The sequence below is a fragment of the Coloeus monedula genome (assembly GCF_965178545.1).
Source record: "Coloeus monedula genome assembly, chromosome: 1".
NCBI lineage: Eukaryota > Metazoa > Chordata > Aves > Passeriformes > Corvidae > Coloeus > Coloeus monedula.
In genome coordinates, this window is record NC_138781.1 from 4,426,300 (window position 1) to 4,438,877 (window position 12,578).

General features: G+C 47.2%; 1 protein-coding gene across 1 annotated transcript; it reads left to right on the forward strand.

Annotated features, from left to right (window-relative positions):
• Positions 1 to 1,621: 1,621 nt before the first annotated feature.
• MYD88 (MYD88 innate immune signal transduction adaptor) lies at positions 1,622 to 12,321 on the forward strand (the record flags this gene model as incomplete). The annotated part of the gene is made up of 5 exons (XM_082283908.1): positions 1,622 to 1,976; positions 5,404 to 5,535; positions 7,167 to 7,347; positions 7,873 to 7,964; positions 9,534 to 12,321. The coding sequence occupies 5 exons, from the start codon at positions 1,622 to 1,624 to the stop codon at positions 9,686 to 9,688; spliced, it is 915 nt and encodes a 304-aa protein (XP_082140034.1). The 3' UTR covers positions 9,689 to 12,321.
• Positions 12,322 to 12,578: the final 257 nt, after the last annotated feature.

Here is a 12,578-nt window from a genome sequence, read left to right on the forward strand (position 1 = left end):
GTGGGTATTTGCAGGTTGTATATTAGCACCTCTCCTTACAATCTGGAGCCGTGGTTTATGTGGCAGGTGTTCAGTCAGAACTGAAAGTTCTTATGCTAATTTTTCATGTTTTAAAGTTTTAAACCCACCAATCATTGTGCAATTAAAAGTTTTGCTACTGGAATATTTTATCTTCCTCATTTCCACAGAGCTCCATAGATAGAGACTGCAGAGGATGTTCTTTTACTGTGTCTCCTGCAGCATTTTGGAGAAAGAGTATGTTCCTCCTGAAAACTTCCTTGGAGTACCCTGTTGTTTTTGGTATCAGCCTGGAAGCTGAAAAATGTTCAGTTCATAGCCAAGAATTGTGTTTTGTACTCGGCATCAAAACCAGTTTGAAATGTATCCCTAACCATTTTTAGGACTTTATTTTTATGCAGAATGTTGTACTTGCTGGAAGAGTTTGGGAATTTGGAGATGGTCATATCTGTGCTGTCATGGAGCATTGTCATCTGAGGGCAGCCCAGATCTGAACACTTTGACCACCAAAGATGGGACATGGTTCTGGATTTATTACTACTAGAGATCCATTGGGCCTGTTTTGTAAAGAATAACTGTAATACTGTAAAAACTCTGAATGCTCTGGGTTGATGGGTTCAGATCTGGATGAGAAATGAACTGACATTGAATACAAGAGCAACTTGTTTAGCCAAAAGCAGACAAACAGAGTGATTTTGAACACACACCCTGTCAGAGCCACATTAATAATTCCCCTTTTTGTTATATTAGGGGGCTGGGCAGGGATGTAGCCATCAGGGGGTGATTTGAGGGGGAATAGAGTGAAACAGCCTTAGTGACAGCACTGTTCTCTCTGGCATAAGTGTCTCCTGACACACAGCACAGATCTCTGTCCAGGCCACTCCAGAGGGCAGGGAACTACATTTGGACAAAGCCCAGCAGGAGCATCACAGAATCAGTTAGATTGGAAAAGTCCTCTGAGATCGAGTCCAACCCATGACCCAACTCCACCTTGTCAGCTGACTATGGCACTGAGTGCCACGTCCAGTCTTTCCTTAAACACCTCCAGGGATGGTGACTCCACCACCTCTCTGGGGAAGCCCATTCCAATGTAAACACTCTTTCAGTGAGGAAATTCTTCCTGATGTCCAACCTAAACTTCCCCGGCACAGTTTAAGACTCTGTCATCTTGTTCTATCATTTATTGCCTGAGAAGAGGCCGATGTGCACCTGGCTACACCCTCCTGACAGGAGGGAGTTTTAGAGAGTGATAACGTGTCCCCTGGGCTTCCTTTTCTCCAGACTGAACACCCCCAACTCCCTCGGCCGCTCCTCATAGGACATGTGCTCCGGACCCTTCCCCAGCTCCGTTCCCTTCTCTGGACCCGCTCCAGCCCGTCAATGCCCTTCCTGACTTGAGCCCAGAGCCGGACACAGCACTCGAGGTGCCGAGCACAGGGGAAGCATCGCTTCGCTGGTCCTGCCGGCCGCACTACCCCCATGCCGCCCGTCCGGCCCCGCACGCTGAGGGCGGGCGGAGACAGCGCTGCGGGGGCGGTGGGGAGGCGGGGCGAGCCGTGAAGCGAAAGTGCCGGGAAGGGGAAGTTCGGAGCGCGGCCCGGTCATGGCCACGGCCTCATCGGACCCCGTTCGCAGCTGCAGCCCCAGCCCCAGCCCCGTCCCGCCGCTGGACCTGCACGCCGTGCCCATGGTAGCGCTGAACTACGGCGTCCGCCGCCGCCTCGGGCTCTACCTCAACCCGCGGGCGGCCGCGGCCGCGGACTGGACGGCGCTGGCGGAGGCGCTGGGATGCAGCTTCCTGGAGATCCGGCGGCTGGAGGGGCTGCCCGACCCCACGGCCACGCTGCTGGAGGAATGGCCGGGACGCTGCCCCGGCGGGGCCACTGTGGGGCAGCTCCTCGATGTGCTGCGCCGCTTGGGTCGCGACGATATTCTGACGGACCTGGCCGGCAGCGTGGGTGAGGCGCTGGGGACGGGGGGAGCTGGGATAGCCCGGGGAATCCCGGCGCTGCTACGGGAGCCTGCCTTCGGTGCTGCTTCCTTGATGCCTGGGGAGGGACGGGATGCTGCTCGTGTTGGTCTTTGCTGTTCGTGTCGGTCTTTGCTGCTCTGTCCGCGGAGGTGATGTTAAAAAAAAAATCCTTCTCAAGAAGAAAAGCCCTTTCCAGATTACGGAGTGACATCCTCGGTGTTCTCACGATGGCCGCAAAGATGCTCCAAAGGCTGGAGCACCTGTGCTATGGAGACAGGCTGAGAGAGCTGGGGGTGTTCTTGGAGAAGAGAAGGCTCCAGGGAGACCTCAGAGCCCCTTCCAGTGCCTGAAGGGGGCTTATAAAAACTGGGAGAGGGACTTGTTTGCATGGGCAGATAGTGATAGGATAAAGGGGAATGGTTTTAAACTAAAAGAGGAGAGATTTACATTAGATATTAGGAGATTAGATATTAGATAAGAGATTAGGAAGAAATTCTTCCTAGTGAGGGTGGTGAGATAATGGAACAGGTTGCCCAGAGAAGCTGTGGCTGCCCCACCCCTGGAAGCGTTCAAGACCAGGTTGGACGGGGCTTGGAGCAACCTGGGATAGTGGAAGGTGTCCCTGCCCATGGCAGGGGGTCAGAATGAGATGACCTATAAGGTACTTTCCAACCCAAACCATTCTGTGATTCACAGGAGTTTCACCTGGCTTCCAGGAGAGAAGTGTGTGGTGTTACTGCTAACCATGAGCCCTGCAAAGTGACCTGGAGCCCTGTCTTATCCCAAATCGTCAATAAAAAAGTTTCTGTGTGTCAAAAGATGCTTTTGGCCAGGTTAGCCAGGAGACAGATTGCACTGACACCAGACAATGTGAAAATTACGATGTGTGGATAAAGTGTGATAGGAAGATGTTTGCTGGGGGAGATGAGGGATGTGTGGAACTGGATAATGTCAGGGAAAACAATTCCATGCAAACTGAAAAAGTTGGGACAGGTCAATGAGAAGAAAAAAGGTCCTTGATCTGTTCTGATAATTTTTTAGGCTCTTTATATTCTTTATGATCAGAGAAATTCAGAGGGAACCCAGCTGTCATCAGAATGGAAAGTTTTTTGGCAAAGGATTTCCAAAGCCAGAGAATTCCCTGAAGGCCCGTGTTGTATAATAGAGCTTACTGCGTTAGCGATGAGGAAGTAATAAATTTCATTTCCTGTTACTCACGGAGGTAAAGGAAGATGTAGAAATCCATCTCTGTAGAGAGCCTGACCAAGAAGCGATGGAGGACTTCCCTTTGTTCCTGTGGTTCTTCCTATTTAAGATCAAAGTCTGAAAGCCAGGTTTTGCAAAAGACAAAAGCATCAGCGTGCTTTATGATCCGCTGATCAGAGGTTCCTAGTAAATTTGGGGGAGCTTCTAGCTGTGGAAAAGATCTGGGGCTTCACAAGATGTTGAGATCACCTAGGCTGCTTCTGGCCCTGAGCTCAGGACCTGTCCCACTGGAAAGGAGTGTGGTGGACGGGCTTTTTCAGACCTGGAATAGACTCCAGCAGGAGTGGGAGGAGCCTGGGCTGCAGGAAAATCACAAGTTTTGCCCAGAGTTGGGTCACGCTGATAGAGAGGAGACAGGTAAATTCTTGGAAGGGGGGCCCACTAAGGGCTGATCAACAAAAATACTGTCTGTGGCTCAGGAAATTGCTTAACTGTGAATAGTCCAAAAGACAGATTACAAAAATAGATTGTAGGTTATACCTAAAAGATAGATTTTAGGGACATACATATATATTTTAGGGAAATATCTCTGCAAGCTTATTTTATTCTTATATTCCCCCCTAGACACCTGTTTTTGTGCAGTGCTTGAGACAGGATGAGGCTTGGGGCAGATGGACCCTCAGCCTGACCAGTGTGACTGTTCCACTTCATTATTTTTGGCTGAGGATTGCACTGAGGGCCTGTGACCTGTTGCTGGTGCTGCGAGCTCTTGCAGAAGTCAGAGACATTTACACTTGGAAAGGAAAGGAATGGTTTCATGTACTCTTGTGCACAGTATTTCCTGATGCCAGGGGCATCTTTGTGTACAACTGGGCCTCCTGCAGACCTGCTCAGGCCAGGTTGTGTTACAGGAGGACTCACTGGGCTCCCACCAGCATCCTGCACTTCCAAGGGGTCCTTTACTCTGCTGTTGCACCAGTGAGCTCTGCAGCTGTGCCAGCTGAACCCTCTGAGTGATCAGTACTTTCCTGATTAACACTTGTTGGTTTGGTTTTTTTTTTTAATCTTAGGTAAAGGCAAAGGCTCTCGGGAGTTTTCATCTTTTTCTTAATTCCTGATTTCAAATCTCCTTTTATTTTCAGTTCTTCTGTAATTGCAGTGTAGCAGAGGCTGCAGAGTTTCTTGTCGCTTCTCCAAAGACTTGATATTTAGACGTATAATTTATTTTTAAACCAAGTCTGTTTGTAATAGATCTGTGCCCATCACTGACCTGATTGGGAAGTTCACAGCAGTGACTGTGACAGGTCTTTGCCCATCAGTTATCTCAGAGTGGGGTACACATCTACTCTGCCTAGGATAAGAGGGTCCCTATTGCTCAACAACATAAAAGCTGCTTTAGGGGCTCCTTAACATTTTACGTGGTCCTGCTGTATGTGGTGAGTGTGGATAGTCAATGTCACCTGCAGTTGTCCTGGCTGGCAAAGGCTGGGAGCGTGAATCAGCTCCTGTGTGTCTACAGACAATTGCTAAGGCTGGAAAAGACCTCCAGGATCATTAACCCAGCACTGCCAAGGCCGCCTCTAAACCATGTCTGCAAGTGCCACATCTACACATCTTTTAAATTCCTCAAGGGATGTTGACTCCACCATTGCCCTGGGCAGCCGGTTCAATGCCTGACCACCCTTTCAGTGAAGAATTGTTCCCTAATATCCAGTCTAAACCTGCCCTGGTACAACCTGAGGCCATTTCCTCTTGTCTTATGGCTTTTTACGTGGGCATAAGGACCAACATCATGAAAACCTCTAATTGAAAACCCTCCCCAACTATTTTGTGATTTCAAATACTCCAAAGTGCAGAACAGTGAGAGCAGACAGCAGAGTTGGGACCTGCTCTGTACCTTATGCCTGCTGTTAAAGGTGTACTGGGATATAGTAGCACTAAGGGGAGGAGGAGGACTAAAACAAGTAGAAGAAAGTACTTCTCTAAAAATCAAGAGTGATTTTCAGGAATTAATTGCTAGAGCAGGTGGTGGAGGCAGCATCAGGAGGTTCAGAAAGAGGTGAGAGAAATTCTACATACCAAAAAATCCAGACAGGGTTTCCCTCTAGCATCCCTGATCCATGAAATAGCTATTCCTGTTTTAATGAACTCCAGCGGTGTAAACCCACATCACAGAAGCCTCTTGCCCTGGTTGTGTGTTTTTGCAGAGGAGGACTGTAAGAAGTACTTGCAGAGGAAGCAGGAAGAGGCTAACCAGCCTCTCCAAGTGCCAGCAGTGGACAGCAGCATGCCGAAGACATCAGAAATGATGGGCATCACCATCAGGGATGATCCATATGGTAAGAGCCCATGCTTCCATGGCTGCCTGATACCTCATGTTGGAATCGCCTTCCCCATGGGAAGTGTGGAAAACCTTTTTTTTTTGCTTTTATTATTCCCACAACTTTTCATAACCCAGGCCAGAATGCTTTGGCTGGCAGTCACTGGGCATCTTCATTTTTCCTGTTTCTTTGAGCACAGAGGGAAAGCAACCCTGGGGAACACTTCACCCAGGAACAGGCTGCCACAGAGCCACTGGACACACATGGGACGAGACTTCCCAGAAATATGTCCCTTAGCCCAGCCTGGTCCAGAGCAGCAGCTGCTGAAACCTCAGGGGGTGGGAGTCCAGGGGAAAGAATGTCAGAGGTGGTTTCCCTGCCCTGTCTTTGGCAGGTGGAACCACCTTGAATGAAAAGGAAGTGGGTTTGAAGTAGGACTGGGTGTGCAGTGGGTGGAGAGAGGAAACGAGTTCTGTGTGTGTGCAGCCCTGCATGTGCAGCCACGTGTGCATACATGTGTGCTGGCTAGTCTGACTTTGGGTGGCCACCTTTGCTACATGTGTGGACACCACCAACCCTCCACAAAAGTCCACTGACAAATATTCTGGTGTTTGTACGCAGCAGCTTTCCCTGACGTGACCCCCAAGTTAGCGCCGTGCCCCTGCAGCAGTACCCTCAGTTTGACTGACCTGGCAGACATTCCCCTTCTGCTTCACTGGATGCTTCCTGGGTTGGATCTGCCTGCTGGGTTGATACTTTCCTCAGCAGCTTTTAGAGCCTGACCTATTTTTTCACTGTGGTAGGCTTTAACCAGCATAAAAAATTGAATATATCTGTAGTGACACTGATATGGAAAAAAAAATAACACAGTTGGAAACTATCCAGCAGTATTAAAGCACTTAATTATGAGAGACATTGCCCTTAAAATGCAGCACTTTAATATTTGGATAACTGCTAAATAAACAAGAGCTGCCAGCCATTAATGTAGTTAGAAAACAGGCCCATTAGGATATGACTTCAGGTACCCAGGTTTGACATCTTAGCTGTAAAAATGACAGGTCCCAGATTTCAAGGCTCACCCCATAGCTCCATGGACAGCAGATGGCAGGACACTGCTGGATGAGGAAGTGTTTTGGTTGGGAAGTTTGAATCTCTGTGACCTGAACTAGAGAAAAAGAACCCAGAGCCATGAGGGTATTTTAGATGTGAAACTCTCAGTGAAATCCCAGAGTGTTGGGGCTCTGAGTTGCATGTCTTGGGGTACTCTGCTCCCTCCAGCTCTTCCCAGACTCCCTGTGGCTGGATGGTATTGCCTCCACAAATTTTGCCTGTCTGCATCTCAGCTCCCTTTCCGTGACCCCTGCCAGGCAACATGGGGAAGTAGCCTGGCCAGTGAAAGCAGTCGGGGCAGTGATGTGTGTTACCTCCTGCCAGCCCTGTTAAGGACTGGAGTCTGGGCTGAAGGGCAGCTCATCTAATAAAATGCTAAATTACCTTTGCATTTTTGCATTAACTTTGCAAGTTTGGCCAGAGCTTTTCTGTCAGACTCCTAATTCTGAGTTAAAGTCTGTGGGAGCTCTTGAAAGTTCACTACAGGAGTGAACTTCATTTATAGTAGAAGATGACAGCTACATTTTTAATGGTTTCAGGGAATGGAACAGAGATATTTGATGCCTTCATCTGCTACTGTCAGAAAGACCTCCAGTTTGTCCAGGAGATGATCAGGGAGCTGGAGCAAACAGAGTTCAAACTGAAGCTCTGTGTATTTGATCGGGATGTCTTGCCAGGAACCTGTGTGTGGTCCATCAGCGGAGAGCTTATAGAGAGGAGGTAAGTGAACCGTGGCTGTTGGGGCCAGCTGTGAGTGTAGTGGAACATTACATTCATTTTACAGTGATGTCTGTAGTGTGGTGCCAGTGAAACAGAAAAAATCCACAAGGATGTCTTCATGGGGTTTGTTTTATGCTCTTGTCTAAAGAAGGACAACTCAGGCGTTCCCCAGTGTGTCCATTGTGTTCATGAGGAAGGTGCCACTGTGGTGATGCTACTTACGTTCAATGGCTTTTCTTTGCCTTGTGTGTCTTATATCGACAGAGGATCACATAAAGGTTACACAGACAGTCTGCACTTACTGTTTCCTCACTTCTTGGTATATGAGTGTTTATCTGTAATCAGGTTTTTCTGTGTAACATCACTGTATCTGTCAGTTGTTCCTGCTCTACAGTTAATTCCTTCTGGAACACAGCCAGGTCCTTCTCCACTGGAGCAATTCAGAGCAGTACATGCTTCTATTTGTGGGGATGAGAACCATCTCCTTTGACATTTTATTTTTTCTCTCCCCTGCTTCATCTCCAGGTGCCGGAGGATGGTGGTTGTCGTTTCAGATGACTACCTGGAAAGCAATGAGTGTGATTTCCAGACCAAATTTGCTCTTAGTCTTTCCCCAGGTAAGGTCACACAAATATCCCATTTACAATTGCACATTATCATTTTTATTACAGTGACACCCAAAGCTTCAGCTGACACCAGCGGGCACTGTACCACTGGAACTAACAGGGGCTTCATAACTTGGTTGTGCAGGCAGGGGCTTGGGCTCAGTCCCTTGCCCTGCTCTTGACCTTCCTCACGTGGCCATGAGCGAGAAGCTGCCTGTGCTGCACTGCTCCAGCTGTCGGTGGGATAATGCTGCCTGCTCCAGAAATGTCAGAGCTGCATGTCAGGCTTGTGAAGGGCTTCCAGATCCATACAGGAAAATTTGCTGCTAAAGAGACAAGTAGTATAATAAATCCAGGATGTGAGTAAAGCTGGGAATTAGGTGACAGGTAATGAACATGCAGATTTCAAGGGCAGGCTGGGTGGGGCTCTGAGCAACTGGGTCTAGTGGAAAGTGTCCCTGCCTATAGCAGGGGGGTTGGAACTACATGATCTTTAAGGCCCATTCCAACCCAACCCATTCTATTCTATGATTCTTGTAGAGATCCTTGTGGATAGGTAAACAAAATATGGAATGAATGTTCAACTTGGTTGGGAAATTTTTTACATATTTTGTTCTGAATTGAAAAACCACCAATTTACTTCTGCTGAGTCTGTTCTGATTGCTCTTCTCTAGCCACTAGTTGTTCTACAGTTGTCTGTGTTGCTGGGGAGTAAGTGCAGCCTAATAGTACAGAGGATCTGTAGAATTGGGAAGAGTATCTAGATGTAAAGTCTTTTCTAGAGGCATCTAACATGATATTATAAATGACATGCCAGAGGTTAGGCTGGAAGCTGGTGGCAGAGACAGGAATTCACTTCATCTTCCTTGACACACTAATTTCATATGATATCACTTAATCCATTGAACACCCCCAGGACATTGTATCAGCCCCCAGTCATCAAGATTTGTAGAAAAGTCCTTTTCGTTCCTCACCAGTTTCTTGTGGGCATCACACCTTCCATTAGAACAGGAAAAGTTCTAATGTATGGAATAACCTGAACTCTGCCAATGAGAACAGGGGTGGAAGTACAGGCTTAGAGAAGTCACAGCATTAGCTGTTTGTGTGGGGTGTTACTAATGCACAGCAGGGTTTGGTTACAGGCTCTGGGAGCTCTATGCATTACTCCAGCATCTGCTGCAGTTATGAAATCGTGGTTATTTGTCTCATCCCAGTCTCAGTTCATCACTTGTGCTGGGCACAGTGCAGGTGGTGGCAGGTGTCCCTGTGGAGAAATTCCTCTGTAGAAGAGCTGCTCCTTCAAGCAGCAGCAGTCAGAGGGAGGGTATTCTCATCTCATGGTGTCTCAAAACCAGCAGTGCATGTTAGCAGGGGGATTCGTCAGGGAACATCTGCAGCCTGAGTAATTCAGGATTCAGACACTTCCTCTCCAGGGTGAGAGTTGGTTGCAATATACTCAGGTGATGCACAATCAGGAGCAAACCTGGATCTTGTGATGTGTGTGCTGTGGTGGGGAGGGAGTGGGTGTGTGATCTGCCTGTGGCTCTGTGTAACCCTCTGCCTGTGTGACCTCTCTTTCAGGTGCTCGTCACAAACGGCTGATTCCAGTCAAGTACAAATCCATGAAGAACGAGTTTCCGAGTATCTTACGGTTCATTACGATTTGTGACTACACCAATCCTTGCACCAAAAAATGGTTCTGGACGAGACTGGCAAAATCCCTCATGCTGCCCTGATGCAAAGTCCTGAGAGCTGGGTGCTCTTGTAACCTGTCCTGGCTGTGCCTTCGGACCAGGGGTGTCATTGACACAGGGTCTTCCACCACTTCAGAACCTGGATCTTTGCTTGGAGCCTGTGACTGGGAACAAAGAACTTTGTCCAGCACTCCTTCACAACTCCGAGGGGAAATAAAGCAACTCTGTGGTGTTCCGGGTTAAGTCAGTGAGCAGCAGCATCCAGCATCTGTGGAGTAAGCACTTTCACTAAAAATACTGAAAATACACATTTAGAGAGTGTCTGATACAGGAAGACTCTGTTCCAAGCATTAGCAAGACCTCAGAGCCTCAAACTGCAGGCTTTGTCAATGTTTTAAAAGCTACAGTAACATGGAGGCTTGGTGGGAATTGTACCATGTTGGACAGGTCTGTCTCTCTTCAGGTTACATTTGATTCAGTGACCTTATACCAGCATTTAATATTCCCAGATATTACTAAATTTTTACTTCTCCTTCAGGAGAAATTCAGTCTTAAAATACATCTTTTCAGTGACTGTCCTTACTACACAAAGCAGGGCCTGCTGTTGCTCATTGACTTAACCGAGGTCTGCACCTCAGTGGGTCCGGATCTTAAATTCTTTCACCTTTAAAAGCCTTCCTAAACACAGCAGCTTTTGGGATGCCTCAGAGGCACAGGGCTAAACACTGAATAAGGAAAGAGCCTAATTTAATTAACTGTCACAATAATTACTGTATTTCTGTGACTAAGGCTCGGGGCAACGTCAAGACTGCTCTGCTTGTTAGACTTGGCCTTGAATCCTGCCTGTGACTAGTGGATCTCATCAGTGCTCCAGGGTGGGGGTCAGGAGTTCTGCCCAAAGGAGTGTTTAAAGTGATCCACTGGTGTTTTAAACAGATTATCAGTAAATATTTACTTTTTAAATTGGGGAAGAGAGGAATCCTGCTTATGTGTCCGCAGTTGCTTGAACTCTGCCCTTTTGTTCATTACTTCAGCCACTGACTCATGTTGATTTTACAGCTTAATGTTTTACTAGTTTACATTTTTAGGGTTGCATCTGGATGTGATTTTTTTTTTTCAATTTTAGCTTTGTTTTAAAGCATTACCAGGGCTGAAGCACAGACAGAAATGTGCTCCCGCCCCTCCCTCATGCTCCCTGTCAGTGAATGATCCCTTACCAGGGATGCTGCCAAATCCTGTCCAGGTGCTGCTGCTGGTTCCTCCTGGCTGACAGCAGCAGCCCTTGACCTGAGCATGGTGAAGCTCATTCAGGCACATCGTGTTGGCAGCGGGAGCCATTTGTGGATAGACCCATGAGCTGGGTGTTTGTTCTACAAAAATAACTGCTGCCATCTTGCCAAGGTGACATTTGCACCTTCATGTCTTGCTAGAATAAGTGAGAAGTCTGTGGGCACGGGAGGAGGAACATTAAGTTGATGAGGGGTTTCTGAATAGTTTGTCTTCATGTCCTATTGCCCTGGGGCCTCTCCTGCAGAAGTGGAGACAGCTGCTTGCCTCGGGCTTTCTGCATAATCATTAAATGTTAATTATAGAAGAGCTTCACAAGGCTGCTTGATCCCCAGGCGCTCGGAGGGCTCGGTGAATTCTCATACTCCGGAGAGTCTATAAACATCAATTATGGGTCATTACTCACAGGACCGAACCAGATTCCTCCTGCCTGGAGAGCTGGAAAGGCTCTGGTGGCTCGTTCAGGGGGAGCTGAGGCAGAGGAGCCCGTGCTCTGGACGCTAGAGGGAGGCCATGGCCCACGCTGGCACCCTGCGAGGGAATGCGGGTGGAATGGGGAGACACGGCCGGGATGGTCCAGCAGGGCACTGACCCCTGTCTGGTATGGTAAAAAGACAAGTGGGGTTTCTTCTCCCCCTCGCTCCCCTTCTGAGCAAGGTACACCAAAAACAGCGAGAATTTTGGCAGCTTGAACCTCGTGCGATGTCTTCTGAGTCCTGACGGTTTGGGACTTGGAGCGTTGCAAATGAGGGGAAAATAACAGCAGGAAAAATGATGATATTTGTAATAGATGATTTGGTGATCACCCAACAGGGAAGGTGCTGGTTCTGGATGGGAAAGCAAACGCAGGAGCTGAATTTCTAAATTTTCTGACTTCCAATAGATAAATGCCATATTCCAGTTAATGGTGAAAAATGTTGGGATCTTGTTACCACTCTGCTTGTGGTGCCCTGGCCCTTCTCTCTGCTTGGCTTGGATGCTGGGAAGGTCTTACTGTTATGGGTCTGTTGCTTTATTACAAGTTACTATTTATCTTACAGGCTAAAATAATTATTTTGGGTTAAGTGAAGTAACAGCCCTAAAATATAAAATATACTTTAAATATGTATCCTCTTCTATGTAAACCCCAGAGTTTATGCACTTCTGACACTTTCATATCTTGTCACAATAACTTGAAGTGTGACATTGTGAATGATACAAAATGTAGTTGTTGTGAACCATTTGCCCATTTCAGTGGCATTTGGGGTTCTCCTGCCCTCTTTCATGCTCAGTGGAAGGTCAAAATTTTTGAAAACCTTTAAAAAAGGGATTTATAAAATTGTGATGTTACAGGTTTTTTTCTATTTTGTCTCTGTCCCCCATTGAAATGGTCTTAGTTGAATCTGTTAGTGCCAAATCATTTATTTTTATATATAGACATATATTTATATTAATTTTGTGTCCTGATAAAAAGGGGGAAAGCATCTGTGTTTATAGGCATTCTGAAAATAGACAATGTTTCTGTTTTTCTCCTCAAAAACCCAAACTTTTGCTACTTGTGAAAACATTTTAAAATAAAGAATGAGAACCCAGCAGGCTGAATCTGCTTTGTGGGCATTGAAGAATAAAACTGTGTCTTGAAGTGTAACTGAAGAATTATATGGGA